This window comes from Nannobrachium achirus, assembly GCF_963921795.1.
Source record: "Nannobrachium achirus genome assembly, chromosome: 4".
NCBI lineage: Eukaryota > Metazoa > Chordata > Actinopteri > Myctophiformes > Myctophidae > Nannobrachium > Nannobrachium achirus.
In genome coordinates, this window is record NC_137813.1 from 14,814,734 (window position 1) to 14,835,235 (window position 20,502).

Genomic DNA, 20,502 nt, shown 5'->3' on the forward strand with positions numbered 1-20,502 from the left:
ACCTTAGAAGGATTTGAAATATTCAAAGACTTGCACAAATTTCAAGTTTTTTCAAAAATAGCAGATCTACAAGCTCGCAGCGCGGCACTCTGTGCCGTGCTGTGAGCTTGTATATCTGCTATTTTTCAATAGTAAAAGTACCCAGGGCCCAGAATTTGGTGCGACACACCTGATCGCATGTGACTGTGAGGCGTCGCCTAGGAGGCGGTGTTGATTTCATCGATAAAAGCTGTCATTCGTCGACTTTTTTTTTCATTAACTAAAATGAAATCAAAGCTAGGCAATCAATTATTACTAAAAAGGTGACTAAATGATGTTGACAATTCCATCAACAAATGAAAAAGTTGATGAAAATGTTAGGGAGGAACTAGTGGAGAAGAGAGTAGAACTACAAGTCATTTTATGCTTGTGGTTGTGTGCCGGTGTTGCACTCGGATCAGCTATTTTTGCGAGCCGACTCAATCAACTGTAGATTTTAGTTGACTAAAATCTGATTTGGTCAAATAAAACTAGACTAAAACTAAAATGTTTCAGGGGACGCATTTTCAAAAGACGATGGGCGCAAAAAACTAATCACAAACTCGCATTTCTCTCTCCTCACCTCCTGCATTCTGCATTCCCCGGCGTGTTACAGTGAAATGGGTGACCTGCCAAAATATGTGACCAAACTTGCAGGACTTCACATAATGCTCATCGAGGTCTTGCAATACTGTATGTGGCCTAGATACCACAAACTGTAGGTGTAACTCTGTTCATAAGCAAAACAGCGGATGATTATACGTTTGTATTGGCGTTATGTTGTTTTGGAGGCAGAAATGTGAGTATTGGGATCCGGCTATAGATTCCGAACTAAGCAAAGTTCTTTTTTTATTTATATTTTGTATACACCGCATATCTGGGACAAATTCCCAGAAAACTGTAGGCCTGCAACAACTCTCAGTTGTTTCAACTAGGGATGCACCTAATATTCAGCCGCCGAATCTATTCGGCCATATAATGAAATAATAAATAAAAATAATAATAATACATATTCAGCTTTCGGCCAAATAGATTTGAGCTCAGTTCGAGGTTCTCCCCAGGTTGGCAGAGAGTAGCGCCCAGTCCCAGTCTAAATCAGTGGTTCTCAAACATTTTTACGTCAAGTACCCCAAAAAGTTTGATGTATTACGTCTCCCCATCTGAAAATGGTTTGTGCCAAAAAAATAAAAAATAAAAAAAACACTTTCAAGATCAAAGATATAAATAAATATGAGAACCATGAAAATGACAGATATTTTCCTGGTTTTAATGGATTAAATCAAAGCTCTAGTCTAGCGCATTTATTTTGGAAAAATAAAATAAAAGCCAAAGCAAACCTTGCTGTTTGCGGCTGCTTTTCACTTACAGTAGTTTTAATTGTGGGCTCGCCTATAGGCGAGCACACTTTAGTTATTGTCATTATTTATTTCTATACTAAGCAGTGCAAGTAGACCAAAAACTTCGGTTCCGTTCTACTCCTACATACTTAGTGAGAAAATGAAAATAAAAACATCAATGTGTTCAGTTTACAGTGGCGAAGTGTGCTATTATTTTCTATAGCAATCGGCCAAATGGTGGCGCTGTAGGAAGCCTTCGAAAGTGCGATCTTTGAACAGGTATAGCTCATGCTGTGTTTGAGGTCCAGCCATGAAACCTGTATACACTTATGCGTCTCCTCATGCCGAACAACTTTTACCCTCTAACTTTTGACCTCTGACCTTTAGGTCTCCCACAATTCGGAATAATATGAAAAACAGTAAAAATCTATCTCCTCCTGGGTTTCTTTCGTTACGCGCACAAAACTTTTTTCACATGAACTTTGGACCAATACGGTCAAACTGTCTTCGCGGATTTCTTTTAAAGTGAAATATCATTTTTTAATAATTCAATCAATATTGCGGTTTTATGTAAATTATTCTTCGGCCTCTAAATCATACATGCAAAGTTACACGTTCATGGCATTTGGCAAAGATGTGGAGGGTTAGTCAAAGTATCACTGAAACCAATTTTATTCCAATCGGCCAAAGGGGGGCGCTATACGAAGCGTTTGAAAATTCAAACTTCAAACGGGCATAAGTCATGACTCGTTTCGTTTGAAGACATGCAACTTGTTACACGCATGCTTTGAATCAAGCGGAAGACATCTGTGTCGTTGTTAAGTAAGCTCCGCCCTTCGATTTTCCACCATTTTGAGCAGTTTGTAAAACGCGTAAACCCGCTTTTATTCTGGAATTTTCGCGTCACATGCACAAAACTTTTTTTACGTGAACTTTGGACCAATATCTAAAAATCTGTCAGATCGGATTTCTTTAAAATTTAAACATGCTTTTTTAAATAATTCAATGAATATTGCAGTTTTATGCAAATTATTCTTCTGCCTCTAAATCATACATGCAAAGTAACATGTTCATGGCATTTGGCAAAGATGTAGAGTGTTAGTCCAAATATCACTAAAACCAATCTTACCCCAATTGGCCAAATGGGGGGCGCTATATCATTTTGAGCAGTTTGTGAAACGCTTAAACCCGTTAGGATTTTTTTTGCAATTTGCATGATACATTCTACACACAATCTAAGGACCTTTATCTAATATGCCTATGAAGTGCGCACACACAACAAAAAAATAATAATAAATATAGCTGGAAGCAGCGATAAAGTGGCCAAAGCCAAAAACACCTCAAATCATGAACACAGCCTGCAATGTGCATGAAATCTTGCAAGCACATTCCCAATAGGTCAAGGAACAAATACCACCCTTCTCGCATTGGCCTGTTATAGCGCCACCAGCGGGTCAACTTTTGTACAACACATTTTTGGAACAATATGGACCAATCTTTGACGTCAGTAACGTCAAAGAGAGCACTGCCTGCGATCTTGACATTTTGTACTTTTATAGCCATTGTTTTCTGGCTTGAAGCGAGCCCACAATTGTTTCGAAGGAACAATATTTTCTAGTTTGTATTCATTATCTTCAAATGCCATTTCACAATAACTTTATTTTGCACTCTCTGAATGTGCTGTCTATAGAGTTTAAATGCATAATGTTTCATTATTAAAGCACTTTGAAATGAAGTGCCTTGTTGTTGCTGAAATGCTCTGTACAAATAAGCTTGCATTGTGAGACGCGAAGAATCAATGTCAAGGTGGAGTGTTGTGTTGGCTCTATAGCTCCCAGATAAAGTATGCAACATAATGTTACTGTTGACGATCTATGACTCACAACTGTACTTGTCTGTCTAGTCAACGCCAAAGAAGACAAAGTACACATTGTTCATTTCAGCCCATGTATCCCGACCGGCCTTGATCAGAGCAGTGCAGTCAACATTTGATTGATTGTGTGTGTGTGTGTGTGTGTGTGTGTGTGTGTGTGTGTGTGTGTGTGTGTGTGTGTGTGTGTGTGTGTGTGTGTGTGTGTGTGTGTGTGTGTGTGTGTGTGTGTGTGCGTGCGAGCGTGCACGTGCGCGTGCGCGTGTGTGTGTGCGTGTGTGTGTGTGTGTGTATATACTGTATATGTGTGGGCTGGGACTTTAACTGATTCATTTCGATTAATTAATTACAGAAAATTAACATGATTAAAAAATTAGTTATTGCACCATAGAACCGTTCTCAATGGACAAGTTACAGGCGTACCGATCATACGGATGCACCAACCAACAGCCAACAAACCCCAGTGCACGCAATGGGAGAAGAATGTTATCTTAACCGGGGACCCCCATCAATTCTCTGTGTTTATTTAACTCTGAGAGGCTAGCGTGTACAAACGGGGTCCATTTGGTTCCACTTTGCACACTCCCAGAGTTACATGACCCATAGAGTTACATGTGCACCCCTCCGCCCTCCCGATGTTGAGAGCCAGCCAAATTTAGATGAATGGAAAGGCTTGCTTTGTCGAGGCGGCTGCTTAGTCTCCCGTCAAATAAATCTGCGTCGGCCCGTAAGTCAGTAAATTGCCACACCGGGCAAAGCCAATCCATCACTGATGGGGCAGAGAGAGAGAGAGAGGGAGAGGGAGAGGGTTGAACCGACCGGGCCTATCCATGCAGTCTCCTCCAGTCTCCACTATCATATGTCGTTGTTGCCAGGCAGAATCGCATTCTAACTTTCTGTATAGTATAGCACAGTGTTTCTCAAATGGGGGTACGTGTACTCCTAGGGGTACGTGGAGGTACTGCAGGGGGTACTCGAGAAAATGCCCCCAAAAAGAAAATAGACACTTGGAGAAACGTGTTGTGAGCCCGATAGTTGCTAACTAACCCAAATTATGTTACCAGGCAACTGGGTTGTGTTTGAATGATGTAAGTTATTGACATGAAAACTGGACTGAAATGTTAAGGCCACAGTGTTGAAAATAAATCTGTTCAGGAGGCTTATTTGTAATGGTTTTATGGTTTTAATTGCAGTTTTATAAGGAAAACCTTTTTTATCAGGGTAAAGGGGGTACTTGGATTCATAAATCTGGGAAAGGGGGTACTCAAGCCAAAAAAGATTGAGAAACACTGGTATAGCAGATCGAAGCGCTGCGCTACTTTTTAATTTGAATCCTGAGAAGTAACAGTTTGGGACATATGAGGTTTCCACCCGACAGAGACGATACAGTATATTATATAAATCACGCGCTTCATGCCCTTGGCACCGTGGCACTGTCACTTGGCGTCGCAAACACACTTTCTGAGCACGAGCCACCAGCCCCAGGCAGGGGGCTCTGTGTTGCTGCCACTCCTAGAAGGGTATAGCATTAAAAAAAAAAACAGACTTCAACAGGCAAGGCAGCCAGCCATATGCCGGAACGTCATATCACTACAACGCAATGAATATTAATGTCAATGTCGCCCGAGGCGTTTGTTTTTTTGCTGCTTGTTGTTGTCGTTGCCTCCGACTACGCACATATTGGCTAGTTTATGGTCCGCGGCACAGCAGGCGACAGTTCATGGGCCGGGAAATAGCTGATCTACAAGCTCGCGGAACGCGACCGCAGCGTGTACGGTAGGTCGGCTATTTACATTGCGCGGCGACACCGCCGTGTGACAACACATAAATCAGGCTGTGCTCATGTTCCGCGCTGCGCTCGTACTCCGAGGTCTCTCTGACTGTGTTTACCTCACTCAGGCAAATGCAATATTACACACAATTAGATTGGGGACGCGATACAAGTTATGCAGCGTTACGCTCGACAGTCGTTCCGAATTGGATTTCTGTAAAACCCGACGGGCTCATGAATAAATATACTGCTGTTGCACTTTCAAATACTTATACACCTCAGGGCTGTCTCCATATACCGCCGGCCACGTGGCCCTTGTGACATTTCGAGAAGCACAACCACATGATACAGCGGTGGTTCTCAACGCGGGGGTCCGGGGACCCCAATCGGTCCTTTGAGGGGGTTCCAGGGTAACCTGATTATCAGACTGAAGCTGCGTAGAGTCCGCACAGCACTTTGTTCAGAGTGTGATCATGTACTTACTTTACTGCAACCAAAGAAGGATAAAACCATACATTGCAGAGACTGCCTGTGCGTGATTGTTTGAGCTGCACGCACGCCCGCACATAACGTGCGAGAATAAGAGTGCTCGCGTATCGATCAAACACCATTCACACCGTCCATCTAAGATTACAAAACCGGCCGAGTGTCAACAGAGCGAACATTTCATGCCAAAGAAGGAGATCTCCTTCTTATCTCTATTTCCTAGTTCCGTGCTAATACGCTGATTAAATAAAAAAGAAATGGGCTAGCTAAAAACCCCTAGCATCTAATGTGTTAATACCTGGCAGTCAATAGGAATCACTCTGGCTGGATGCGGTCAATCAGTCATCAGTCACTCCTCTTTCTCTGTACCGGCTGTAAGCTGAGTCAAACAACGACAATTCCGTCACACAGCTTGAGAACGGTCCCTGTCGCTGATTGGCTTGCCGTTAGACCCACCTCCAACTCACATTGGATAATACATGTTTGTAAAAAAAAAAAAAAAAAAAAAAACTTTAGGTTCACAGGCAGTCCGCTTAGAGAGTGGGCAGCCGGGGTCTATGGGCTGTATCCAGGCTAGTTCCAGGGGGTCCCTATAGCCAAATGAGTTAATATAAAACAGATACCAGTGTAAGCACTTTAAACCCAATACAGTATACGTTGTAGATCTGCTATTTTAAGATCTGCTATTCTATTAACATTTGGAATCGTTTTGAAACATTTTACCAACACATATTATGGTGTGTGAGGGATCCCACTCCCTGGCTGGCACAACATCCGCGGCCAAATACATTTCAGATTGGGGTTCCTTGACATGAAAGAGGTTTTAGAACCAGTGTGCTACAGTATGGGACCACGATCTGAAACATCCGCATCTCCCTGAAGTTGCGAAAGCGACTCGCCGGGTCCCGGAGGGCGCAGACATGAGATATGACTTGTTTGTAGAACAGAAGCCATATTGGGGGCAGAGCGGCACTTTGGCAGTGACAGACACGCACATCTGTCAGTCTGGCATCTGACAGAAGGTGAATGGATCACACACACACGCGCGCACACACACACTCACACATGCGCACGCACGTACACACGCACGCACACACGCACACGCTCACACAAACACACACACACAGGCTGTTTACACAAAGCTGTTACACTGGCGACTCAACAAGACAGAGTGACAAGACCTCCGCCTGGAAGTGACACATACCGCCATCACACAGCTACAAAAGCTCTGTCACACGAGAGGTAGTGATTCAAGTAAAGTACAAACACCTCAAAATTGTACTTAAGTACATTACTTAAGTAAATGTATACTTAGTTACTTCACACCACTGAATGATATACAGCAGGGGTCAGCAACCTTTTTGAAATCAAGTGCCATGTTTGTAGTTTCTAGATAGTCAGTGTGCCATGTCAACATACATTTTAATGACACTGTGACACCCCATCTTACCCCAACAATTCTTACATATTTTGATTGTCAGGACATTGTTATAACGATCATTAGACCCACCTATCTCCCCGACTCCCAACCCAGTCAAAGTTCAGAATTTGAATGAATGTAGAATTATGTGCAGGATGTACTGTACTTTAATTTAATTGACCACATTTAAAACAATAATTGATTTTAACATATACTGTAAATCCTCTCTCTCACTCTTCTTCCAGTGTGCCAGTGATCACCCTCCCCTGTGCCAAGGTTGGCACCCGTGCCTACGGTTGCCTACCCCTGATATACAGTATCAAAATACGGAGGTTGCCCCCCCAAAACAGAGGGGTGCATGAATGGCGATAACACACTTGCTGGTCTGGTGTGTATAGTGCCGTACGTAACCGAGCGAAGTCCCTGTGAAATGTATTTCCAGGATCGTCACACTGCAACATTATGAGGCCAGATCTGGGCCAACGACGCTGCGGGTTTTAGAAAATGGTCACCCTTTTAGTTTTGTTTTCCATTTTCTAAGAAAGTAGAGAATCACAGCCAAAAGAATGAGACACCGGTTAATTAAGCTTTAGAGCTTACAGGAACGAATTGATTGAGACTGAACAGAGGAAAAAGCTATTTTCAAAGGCTACAGTCATTAGCCCTTTTCTTTCCAGAGAGAATCTTCTGTTCCAGAGTAGCTCACAGCGTCAGTGGAGGTGTTGTGTTTTTTTAATATTCTGCTGTGTACTCTATTGTGTATTACAGTGGCTCTCAACCTGTGGGCTGGGAGGATATCGCAAGTGGGCCCAAAAATAATTAGAAGGAAAATGATAAACACTACCATATTATTCATAGTAGGCTATAAGAGAAAGTTATAATGGTTATGGTGTTGCTTCATTTCCTTCATAAAACCTTGAAAAATTAGTTTTCATTGTGATGCAGATAAATAGGAACTAAAAAAACGGGAAAGCATCTGTGTCATTTTAGATTTAACCACTTCAACCTGGCCTTATTTTATGCTTTGGCTATTTAGAATAAAATCAGATATACTTATATAGTGTGTCCCTTTGTGCCACACTATGAGTTTATGAGTTTGTAGATCAGCTATTTGAATAATTGTGCAATCTTTAGCAAATCTTTGAATTACAAGTATGTTAAAGTATGTTAAAGTATGTTCTGGGGGGTGCCTGGAACACAATATTATTTGTGGGCCCTCATCCAGAAAAGGTTGAGAACCACTGGTGTAATTACTCTGAAATACAAAAATGTAAGTTATCACCTCCCTTTCCGAAAAAGGGAGGTGAGGTCTTTTAGATGTCCAAAAAGGAGCATGCACTGTATGTGCTTTTATTCATCTAAAATGAGCTCAGATTTCTCCATACACGGAGAACAGACCAGCACACTTTCATTCAACCACTCAAGTCACACTTCGTTGTACGGCGAAAGGTGAACATACAATAACAGCCGATCTGATCTTGTAGATCAGCTATTTCCAATAGCCTGCAGGCTTTCCAATTCCCAAGCTGCTGCTCTACCTGCTGAGCCACTGCAAAGCGTTGCTGCCAGGCACAAACCTTGTATCTCCATAATTAATTTAACTCATTGGCTGCCCCAACCCGAGATTTCAGAGATATTCCCGATGTACAGTATTTTTGACGCCATGCCAGAGATTCCCGAGATATACGTTTTATTTCATTTAATCCAACATTACGCTGGTGTTTATCTGCTCAAAAAGTAGCAGATCTTGTTTTGACCCGGAAACAGTTAAAACCGGATATGAAAATACAAAAAAGAAAAACAGATCTGCATTGCCTCCCATGTAAGATTTTGAAGGAAAACCCTCATTAATAGAGTTTTTTCGTAAACGAACGCCCTACTTCATCATACAAGAGGGTCGCACAAAAATAGTGAAAATAGCAGATCTACAGTACAAGCTCGAGGCTTTGTGAGCTTGTAGATCTTTTTTTCCCCCAATATTTTAACATGTTTCTTTTTATGATACGTATGAAAAATAACTGTTATATGGACATACAAGGTTTCCACCCGACAGCGACGATATCCATGTGTTTAGCCATAACAACGTCTACTACAGTGCAACGTCAGTCTATATAGGGTTGCAAGGGTCCTTCAAGAAAGACCTTAAGGCTGCGTGGCACGCCTTCACGCAGCGGTGACCGTCGTGTCACTATCATCCCGAGCCACCCTGCAGGCCCAGGCTGTGCTGTGTGACACGTGGCACACTTTCCGCCTCTCATAACCAGGGGCGTCACAAGGGGTAGGAAAGTGGGACTGAGTTACTGGGGCCCAAGGTGGAGGGGCCCTAATAACTTTAGCTATTGAAAAATAGCAGATATACAAGCTCACAGCGCGGCACCGAGTGCCGCGCTGCGAGCTTGTAGATCTGCTATTTTTGAAAAGTTGTGAAAATGTGTGAAAATCTTTGAATATATGTATTTTTTAAGCGAACATTTCTAACTCAAATTTTGCTTCTGGGGGTCCCTGGAACTAAGTATTTTGAGATCGGGGTCCGTGGCCAAATACATATCATCTTGGGGGTCCTTGACATAGGTTTCTTGCACACATTTTCACGATTTTTCAAAAATAGCAGATATGCAAGCTCGCAGCGCGGCACTCGGTGCCGCGCTGTGAGCTTGTATGTCTGCTATTTTTCAATAGTTAACATTCATGGGAGGCCCGCGGTGAATCCTTGTACCCAGGGCCCAGCATTTGGTGTGACACCCCTGCTCTTACCAGATGTGAGCAGAAAGCAGTGCAGCGTGGTGTGCTGTGTGTGCTTTGCGGCGCTTCTCCCACAGAACACATGTAGGGGCTGCTCTGGAACAGCTTCTCCCACAGAACACATGTAGGGGCTGCTCTGAAACAGCTTCTCCCACAGAACACATGTAGGGGCTGCTCTGAAACAGCTTCTCCCACAGAACACATGTAGGGGCTGCTCTGAAACAGCTTCTCCCACAGAACACATGTAGGGGCTGCTCTGAAACAGCATGGTGCGTAGGCCTGCCACAATTATCACATAGCCGTCTCATGGCAATCACTTGACATAATCGCAATTATCTTGTCATAATCGTCATAATCGTTTCCATGTTGAAAAGTGTTCATATAGTTTCAAACATTTAAAAAAAATATTGGAAATAGTCGATCTACAACTCGTAGATCGGCTATTTCCACTATCAATGTTCTTTTTTTTTAAGTATATGTTGTCAAATGTGTCAGTTATTTCCTTGTGTATTTAGGTTATGCGTCATATCTGCCATGTGCAAATTCAAAGCATAAAAGCCAAACAGACATGTAATTGTCAACGACAAAAACACAATCGCAATTATTTGAGTGACAGTTAATCATCATGTAAAATGTCATAATCGTGCCAGCACTGCGTGGTGCGGGAGGGGGTATACTGTAGAATACATACTGTAGGAGATGGGGATGTCCAGGTCACCCTCCCATGACATCTGGCCCAGGTCGTCCACGGAGAGCTGGGCTGTGGAGACAGCGAGAATGCGGTTGATCGACTTGAAATGCAACAAAAGTTCAAGTTCAAGGCAGTGTTGTTTTTGACAGCAAATTTTGATTTAGTTTTAGTCATAGTCTTTTGAATAAAATCTCATTTAGTTTTAGTCATAATTTAGTCACCTGAAAAGTTTTAGTTTTAGTCTAATTTTAGTCGACTAAAATGTATTTTGGCAGGCCTTGATGGCATCGTAATGACTGATTTTACACTTGGTTGTGTGCTGAAAATAGCAGAACTACAAGCTCACAACGTGTCGCAGCACGGCGCGTTGTGAGTTTGTAGATCGCTATTTTCAGCATGCAACACCTGAGAGCAACCAAACATAAAATGACTCTCTTCTCCACTAGTCCCTCTCTAACGTTTTAGCCTAGTTTTTATTTTGTTGACGACATTGTCAATATATTTACTCTTAATTTTAGTCATCACAGCTTAGTTTTTATTTCGTTTTTATTTAGTTTTCGTCAGTGAAAAAACAAAATTTGTTATAGTTTTAGTCGACAAAATCAACACTGTTTCAAGGATAAGCACAACACGCTCCTGAGACTTATTTCCATTGTGGTTCCTCTCAAAAGCAATGGCAAACAGCTCATCCCCACTGCCAGCGACGCGAGCAGTGCGTAAAATACATTTGCTTCAATGAGACCGTCCTGAACGTACCGCGAACAACAACGCGCCGTGCAGCCATGTCTTCCACGCCTCCTATATTCACTCGCAGAGTCTATATTTGAGCGAGGTTTCACGGCCATGTCCCGCCCCCAAACACTTTTTATTATTATTATTATGTATTTATTTGATTGTTTCAAGCTACGTTGCAATATGGCCGACGCTCCGTATGAGGACAGTTTCTTTGTGCGACATCGCCGCCGGAACGCTTGCTCGCTGGCAGTGGGGATGAGCTGTCGTGAGTTAAAAACACATTACAATACAGACTAAATGACAGTAACATACATAATAAAAACAAGCGCTTTCTTTCCTGACAAATGAGGAATTTTAAAGAGGAACCTTTTCTAATAGCAATGCTTTGGTCTGCTGGAACACCTATACAGTATGTTATTATACCTTTCAAGGGGGGACGACCTCGGTCAGTTGCTGCTATATGGGTCAAAGATGAGACAAAAAAATAAAATAAATAAAACACAGAAAAAACATAAATAATGTATAATATTAAATAGGGCATAACCTTATTTTGGTCCAGACTGACATGCAGACATGCGTTTAATATTTGATATTTAATTTGACCCAGACAGTCATGCGTGTAATATTTGATTATTTCACCATTATGTTTAACATAACTTTTACATTCAGTGCAATGCAAAAAACTATACTTTTAATGTTATTATTTACCTAAAAGGTAGCACTTTAGAATAACACTTTGTTATAGTAGTTTAGATCACTCATAAACTGTTAATTAGTTATTAATGACTTGTTTAGCATTTGTTAATAGTTAGTTAGGGATTAATAATCATGCCTTTTAACCATAGATCATGTATAAACCATTAGTTAATGAGTATTGATAAATATTTGTTAACTGTATGCTAATGATGTATTACTATGCCTTATAAATATTTAATGGATTATGAACAAGCTATTAGTAAATCACTTACTTATTGCTAGTTAAGTATTTGTTAATAGTTTATACATGTTAATCTAAAGTTTCAACTATTCCTCATTGACTGTTAGTAAATGAGGAGTAGTGGCAGTTGGATACACAAACATACTTGGTGGTGAATGAATGAATGAATGGTATCTGAAATAACAGAAATAATAAACATGGAGAAATGGAAATAAACACAATTACAGTTGTTCTCATCCTAAAGTCCCTTTCCCACTGGGTGCAATAATGATAAAGATAATGATAAATAATATTGTTTTCAATTGAAGTGGATGGCACCGTCCACACCACAACGATAAATCCGTCATAATTGATGTGAACGCCAACATATCGTTATCATTATCTTTATCGCGTCCAGTGGGAATGAAGCTTCACTGGGATACAGCAGAAACTATAGGTAGGACTAATATTTATAGATGTTGCACACAATTAATGAAAAATGGATTAATGTGAAGAATAACACATGTATGTGCAACACTTATTTATGCTTTCGAACTTGGCTGAAAGCCACCTGAATCAAGGAATTGTGACTTTGGATGCTATCACCAAAGTGCCTTGTGTTATACTAATCCCTATATTCAGCGGAAGTGAAGCCTCCTCCCCACTTCCGTTTCGTTTTTAACATCTCGTACATTTATCCTAATATAAGTAAAAATCATTACGCTTATTTAGCTTGCTGCTTAGTAGAAATGACATTTTAAAATATATTTTCATGAACGGAAATGCCAGTTTCCGTTACTCGCCGTTCAGGAGGTGTAGTTCCAGACTCTATATAGCATTCGGTGATTGTGGAATAGTTGTCTGGCTACGCAAGACTAGTGTAGGACTACAAATGCAACCCATGAATTGCATTTTAAGGTCAGCCACTCTTATCCACAAGGTTCCTGTATCCCATGAGCCCTTGCGTGAAAGTTGGGCATCACTTCCTGTTCATTTTAGCCATTTCATTCTGACTGGTTGCTGTTGCTGCTGTGAGCCTGTGACACCTGAATCTCTGCATGGTGATCACTTGGTGCTTTGTTAAGTGGTTTGAATCAGCTGTGTGAAGGAAGTGAAGCCTACATCAACACAACCCCTGCCTTTTCCCCAGTAAGCTCACTGGGAAACATGTGGATAGTTTATTTAGTTTAGAGTTTGGGTGGGGAGTTGACATCTTTAATGGGTTGTGGTACGTAGTTCATTCCACATTATGGAGGAAGCTTGTCCCCCAGTTGTGTGGGAACGAGGTGAGATGAGCTGCCTCTGATTTTATTCCCCTGGGCGTGTGTCTTAAAGAACACTGGTATAGAGTAACTAAGTACATTTACTCAACTACTGTACTTAAGTACAAATTTGAGGTATTTTTTACATTTACTGGAGTACTTCCAAATGTCAATAATTTGACTTATACTCTAACTCCACTACATATCAGAGGCAAATATTGTACTTCTACTCCACTACAATCATTTGGAAAACGTATTATAATTAAAGAAGTTTTACTTTTCTGTATCTACAGAGAACATGGAAGAACAAACGTGCACATGATAATGGCGCTCCCTTCAAGGCTATTTGATCGACATGTAGCTATTCGTCGTTGTTGGACGGAAACCTTGTATCTCCAAGTTTCAAATGTGTATGTTTTCTCGTAAATTAAAGCCCTACTTCATCATACAAAAGTTTCGCACAAAAGTAGTGAAAATATCGCGAGGCGTTGTGTGCTTGTAGATCGGCTATTTTCACTATTTTAAATTGTTTTTCAAATAAAAACAAAAAAAGTAAGGTTTTGGACACACAAGGTTTCCACCCGACAACAACGTATTGTGGCTCAGTGCACGTCTCTGCGCGAGCACAGCCAGCAAGGGAACTTGATGGACAATGGAGCGACATTCACAGGAGGAACAATCCAGTACAGCACACTACACTCATAGGCTTTGTAACAAATAAATGAATCTGTCACTGCTCCGTGATGGAATGATTGTTTCACAAAAAAACTAATTAATTTATCGCTGTGGCCTCGTGTTTTTCCACCGCCACCACTAGCTGATTATAAACAAGAGAAGAAAAAAAAAGGGGGGGGGGGGGGGGGGGCACAAGGAAGGCTTTCATTTAACCATTGAAAAGATCTGTTTTATACTTTGAGGCAGGGGTCTTAAACGGGGGGTCTGGGACCCCTTTAGGGGTCCTCAGAGATGCTGCAGGGGGTGTGACTTTATAATATTTGTATTTTATTAAACCACACTTGAACCCTAGTATCCCTATTCTCGGGGGAACGTAAATATCAGATCTAGTTTGGTGTACAAGGGGAAGTACCGAGCCAAAGTTTATAAAGTTAGGGTTTTGAGTTGTTAAATGTCTGAAAATACACATTTAACTTGAATCCTATATGGTGCAGGGATGCTCTAGCTGAACCTGTGGGCCACATTACAAAAATGGCAAGGGGCCCGGGGCCATCAAAAAGGGACAACATTAATGATACTTGATAACTTAGACTAGGCTAAAATGTTAACCCCGAAGGCAAATCGTGTTAATTTAGGGCATACATGTTTTCTAGGGGTATTAAGGTGTGCTGAATCCAAATCTGCTGTATGCCCAGCTCAAAAATGGACGCTAAGCCCTCAAAATGGACAATTTAAAGATGGCGGCCACCACTATTCTGAAACACAATAAGATGCATATATGTTTGACTAAACATGGTAGAAAATAGACTGAAATTACCTTTTTAATGTTTTCATACATGGGGAATAAAATGGAACATTCTGATTTAAATCAGGTTTCTACATTGTTTTGTCAAAAAGAGCTTTGCCCTCAAAATTGTCCATTTTGAGGGCTTAGCGTCCATTTTTGAGCTGGGCATACAGCAGATTTGGATTCAGCACACCCTAATACCCCTAGAAAACATGTATACCCTAAATTAACACGATTTGCCTTCAGCACTTTAAATAAGCACATTTTCAGAAATCCAGCCTAGTCTAACTTCAGTCTTCCATTAATTGGCACCTTATATTGTGGATCTTAACAAGTGACACTGTTTTCTGGCAAATTAAACATGAATTTGCATGAGATGGTAAAATGAAAGTGCCGGTTCTCTGCATCAACTTTCAGCGCTTGCTGAGGCTCATCTTTGCCGCTGCTCTGAATGAGTGCACACAGTTTCCCCTTCCTGGATGATTATTCATGTAATAGTAATGCAATTAGGCAATTAGGCTTAATTCTGTCTAAGAATAAATCTGTTTTTTGATTTTAGTTGTTATTGATTGATTGGTGGGCCAGTCAAAATTGTGCCATGGGCCGGAACTGTGTTTGGGTTTAGTGGGGAGGTCCCCTGCTTCATCTCTCTCTCAGCTAAGGGGTCCTTGGCCTGAAAAACGTTGAAGACCCCTGCTTTTAGGTATAGGGTGCAGCCTTGCTGGCAGAGAAAACGTTGGCATTGTATGTTTGAGTAAATTACAAGATGTAGACTTTCAGGTAGAAAACCTTTTTTTTTCCTAATAAATGAATGCCCTATTTTAGATTTCATTGTATATAACAGGGAACTGCTCCACTTGCGAACGGGAACACCTACAGCGGGTCAGGTCGAGTCAAAGCCCCGAGCTGTTCACCCACCGCTTCTACGATGGCGGCCCGGCAAGGATGTCTACTGCGGTATCATAGGCAAGACCACCAGGTTTCTGAGTAGCCTCCACCTCCACCTGGCAACCATCAGACTGCTGAACAAGGCCTGAACGCTGTCTGTCACAAGGCCTACTTCATCTTAACACTTGCCTTTGACACACATTGTTTCCTATGTTGGATTAACTGGGCCAAGTGACGTGGACCTTTTTTCTCGCTCTTCCCATGGACCTTCTTGCGGATTGTACATTTTTAAAGATTTGTTTTTGGGCTTTTATGCCTTTATTGAAAGGACAGTAGACTGACAGGAAATGGGGAGAGAGATGGGGTGTGACACGCAGCAAATCTGGTCGGGATCGGAAATCGAACCAGCTGTCAGACTACACCGAGCCTTATGCGGTATGCACCTGGACCGGTAGGCCTGCAGGCACCCCTGACTTTTGTATATTTTTGGTGCTCCTAGAACACTCTCTGCCTCATATCTGCCTCAGGCTTTTCTCTTTGCAAATGAGTAAGGGCCGATTCATACTCCACTTTTAGAGCCGAATTAATTTCGGTTCAGTTCGGGGAGTCACAAAATCTCGGTGGCACCGAACAGCCGAATTAATGACGGTACTCGTCCCCCCCAAACCTCTGAATGACGGCATATTGTTGTACCGAACCGAATTAAATTCGGCTCTAAAAGTGGAGTATGAATCGTCCCTAAGCTTGGCTATGCGAGGTTAGGTTAAAGCTGAGTCATCATGACCTAATGGCCCTGAAAGGCAAACAGCTAAACAACAAACAACTAAAGGATGATCCTAAAATGGTCCTAAGATGGGTCTAAAATGGTCCTAAAAGGCAAACAGAGCTAAACGTAAGCACTTAAACCCCAGCATCCGTATCATGAGGAAAGCTTTTGCTGAAAATAGCCGATCGACAAGCTCACAGAGCTTATCGAAATCTGCTTTTTTCAGCCAAAGCTTTCCCCACAATAAGAGGAAACTGAAAATACACTAGCATAGAGCCCTGAGGGACTCCGGTCAACCATATGGGGTTTAAGCGGTTAAAAACTAAAGTCAAACAGACAGCGTGTAACGGGCTGAAACGTACCTTTCAGGTGTCCGCGCCCCAGCGTGACGTAGCCTGACGACATGAAGTTGTGAATGTCCTGCGACTGAGACCGCATGAAGTTCTCCTTCATATACTGACCTGTTGAAGAACACACACACATCATGTGAACTGGAACTATACTTACAAATAACACTAACACTGGTTTGGTCATAGGCAGTGGTGTAAAGTAACTAAGTACAATTACTGTTCTCTACCCAAGTACAATTTTGAGATATATTTTAACTTTACTGGAGTATTTTCAATTTTCAGTACTTTTATTTCTAGTACATTTTGATGCCCATACATATGTACTTTTGTAATCAATTTTGAATTCCGGACTTTTACTTGTAACAGAGTATTTCTACATGGCCTTATTGATACATTACTTTTACTTAAGTAAATAATGTGAATACTTTTTTTTCACCACTGGATATCCCTACAGTGGCAATTATCATGTAGCCAATGGGTTCCGACTTACAACCACTTTCCACCATGAATTCCTATTTTGGGCATGTGATGAACATTAATAACGAGTTGTTGTTTTTTTAAGGGAAAAAATCTACAAGCTTTCCCACAGTCTCCTGTAACTCTTGTCAGCTAAGCAAATATGTCAAATGTTCTCAAACTTGAATAAAATCTACGATGTTCAAATTGATTTTGGCAATTTGGTTTACAAAATATCGGTCAAAACATCAGTATCCGGTGCTATACAAAATCGTCAGATCCCCCAAATCCGGTGTGGGTCACTCTCTCTTGTAAATGAGATCTCTTAACACCAAAATGCTGGTGCTGTCACGGTGGCCGGCCTTAATCTGTACCCTGACGGACTACCGTTAGACCACAGATGATCCTGGCTGGTTAGGTGTAGCTCATTTCATCCTTGGCTACACCGAGGCAGTGAAGGCAGAGAATGATTAACAGTCAGTCAGGATTATCATCCCACCTTAACGTCAGTTCACAAGCTGCCGCGGCGACAAGCTTATAGTAGCCTACATGCTTTAACCACTTAGACCCCAGCATCCGTATTGTGAGGAAAACAGCCGATCTAAATTCCATTTCAAGGGGGCCCCCAGTTAGATGTGCATTACGCAACGGACCCCCATTTGAACATGTTTTTTTTTTCTTTCTTTTTTTTCTCAGGGACCTCAATCTACTCCAAACTCTGAGAGTGTCTTCTGCTATACGGTAATAACATCATGAACCATCCAGACCTCTCAGGTCATATGGGGCAGGACTGCTTTCTGTCCCAAGAATCTGAGCCAAACGTGGAGGAAGCAACGTTCAGGCTTTATGATTTTTCTGGAACAAACTCCACAAAAAACTGCAGGTCTGATCTAAGTCTCAGTTTTTTTCAATCACAACAACAACAACAACAACAACAACAACAAAAGCTTTGTGTGCTGCAGCCTTTAATTTAGACATTTTAATCGTCTTCTACGCTGTGATTTTAAAGTTTTAAGTTTCTTTATTCGAATATCCTTTTACATTGTATTGCTTTCTGTGTCCTGCATACTGAAGGTCTTTCCTATTAAAACCGAGAAAGTGTCTGTCATTTTCGCGTTGGCTATTCAAAAACAGCAGATGTACAAGCTCACAGCGCGTCACGATGTGCCGTGCTGTGAGCTTGTACATCTGTTGTTTTTTGACATTTTAGAAGAATCGAAAAGTGTGAGAACTGCTGACTTAGAAGGCATTGGTAGAAATCAGCCTCAGGTCTTATAAGAGGCTTATTGGAGATAGTAGGTGTTTAACTTCAATGCAAATGTCCTTCTATGTGTTTCCTTTGATTCATGTTTTATGGAAAACACATCCAATTGCCTTGTCGTTGAAAAAATATGTATAAATAAATACATGTGCCTGGCCTTGGAACATGACGCACGTTTGCTCCAGGCTGCTTGTTTCATGGGTGTTCTTTAACTTGTCATGTTTTTTTTTCAGACATTTTAATTATATACATGTATATATTTTTTCCTTCTACTCTTTAGGGCCCATGTCATTTGGGATATCGTTGTCGGACAGAAACCTTGTATCTCCATTTTTCTTTTCTTTTTTAATGGTTTTTCGTAAATGAATGTCCTACTTCGTCAAGAGTGTCGCTCGAATAACATATCTACAAACTCACAACGCATCGCTGTGCAGTGCGTTGTGAGCTATTTTCACTATTTGTAAATCTTTTTACAAAAGCATTCGTGTCATTTTAGATTTTAGCGTTTCCATTTGAAAATAGCAGATCTACAAGCTAATAGTGCGCCACTTCATGCCACGCTGCGAGCTTGTACATCTGCTATTTTCAAACATTTTGGGAAAAATCATTTTGATTTTCTTTTACCAAAGAATATTTCGCGACGGCTTGAAAAGGTAAAGTAAAAATAGGAAAAATATCTGGTACTCCTGGCTATAAAAGTTAAATATTCATAGCATCCAATGACTTAAATGTGCCGTATTTAAAAGCTCTGTTGTTTCAGTGTGACCTAACGGTCGCTCTATACTCGACCTTAGGGAATGTTACTTGTTTTTGAAATACAAGGTTTTCCACCTTGTCTGCGTCAATAATGTCCCTCGGTGTAAAAAACACACTTTTGGTAACGCAATTCGTTCCGGACCACTGTTGTGCGGTCCTGGAACCAAGCCTGTAATTGAGAGAGCAAGAGGTACACAATGGTGAGCGTCAACGCTCGCCTGCCAGCCCTGCACCGCCGACAGACTCCATTTGTGCTGTCAATCAAAGCCACAGAGGTGGAGCAGAAAGGGGGTGGAAGACAAAAAGGAGCACTTCACCCATTTTCTTTCAACCTGTCTTTGTGTGATTGGTCCTCGCTAATGCTCATTGTTTAACCGATTTAGTGCCATTCCCGAGATATCTCGCGAAATGTACTCGAGTATCTCGAGTGCCATTCCCGAGATATCTCGCGAAAAGTAATATATTACTGTAACGGCGGTTATCCTACCGGGTACAATGGCGGAAGGTTCCGAGCCGATCTCCGTCGCTGATTTATCATCATCACGGATCCACGAGCACAAAATAGTAATCCCATAACATTGAGGCAGACGGGGGATCTCATCTTTAATGTCCATTATCTCAAAACAACACTTTAGAAGCGAAGATAGATGCTCGCTTATAAAACACATGTTGAAAAGCCTCGATCCGATCCGCCATGACACCACGTAAACAATGATCGATTCCGGTGAAGGACGCGATGACGTCAGACCGGAAGTGTTTACGCTGTGGACTTCTGGCCTTCAAAATAAGACAACGGGAGTGAATGCAGCCTGAGGGAGGCATCGTGGACATTTTAATCCGTTAATTTCAGGGGCTCTTAATGAGTTAAGACAGCACCTGTCTGTTCCGTCTGTGTCTCAAGAGGAGGGCTGTGGACCCACAGACACCCATCCTATACCGGGTACAACACTTGTTTGGTCATTGCGTTGCTGTCGGGCAGAAACTTCTTATGTCTCCCTATTCTAATTTGTTTTTCTAGGACCCCTTAGCTGAGAGAGAGATGAAGCAGGGACCCCCCTACTACATAATTGTATAACATTTGTTGCAGATTTTAAAAGATCATACATTCCAGCTTAGACTTGTTTGACAACACTAAGGTCAGTGCTGGTTGTTGGATTGATGTGTATTTTTTTAGACATTGAACCTCAATATTTGGTCCTCTTTGCCAAGAATAGCAGATCTACAAGCTCACAACGCCTCGTGCCGCGAGGCGTTGTGAGCTTGTAGATCAACAATTTTTGGCTAATGTTCCACGCAGAATAGGGATAGGGTTCAA

The 20,502-nt window shown here is 41.6% G+C and overlaps 1 protein-coding gene across 1 annotated transcript in view; it reads right to left on the minus strand.

Moving 5' to 3' along the window:
- Positions 1-20,502, minus strand: part of LOC308282668 (shisa family member 6) — a gene marked incomplete at both ends in the record, with an annotated part of 142,659 nt that overhangs the window by 96,061 nt on the left and 26,096 nt on the right. Inside the window, 2 exons of the mRNA XM_080723057.1 lie at positions 10,336-10,404; positions 16,727-16,825. Coding sequence (XP_080579183.1) covers positions 10,336-10,404; positions 16,727-16,825 — 168 coding nt within the window. The remainder of the gene's footprint in view (positions 1-10,335; positions 10,405-16,726; positions 16,826-20,502) is intronic.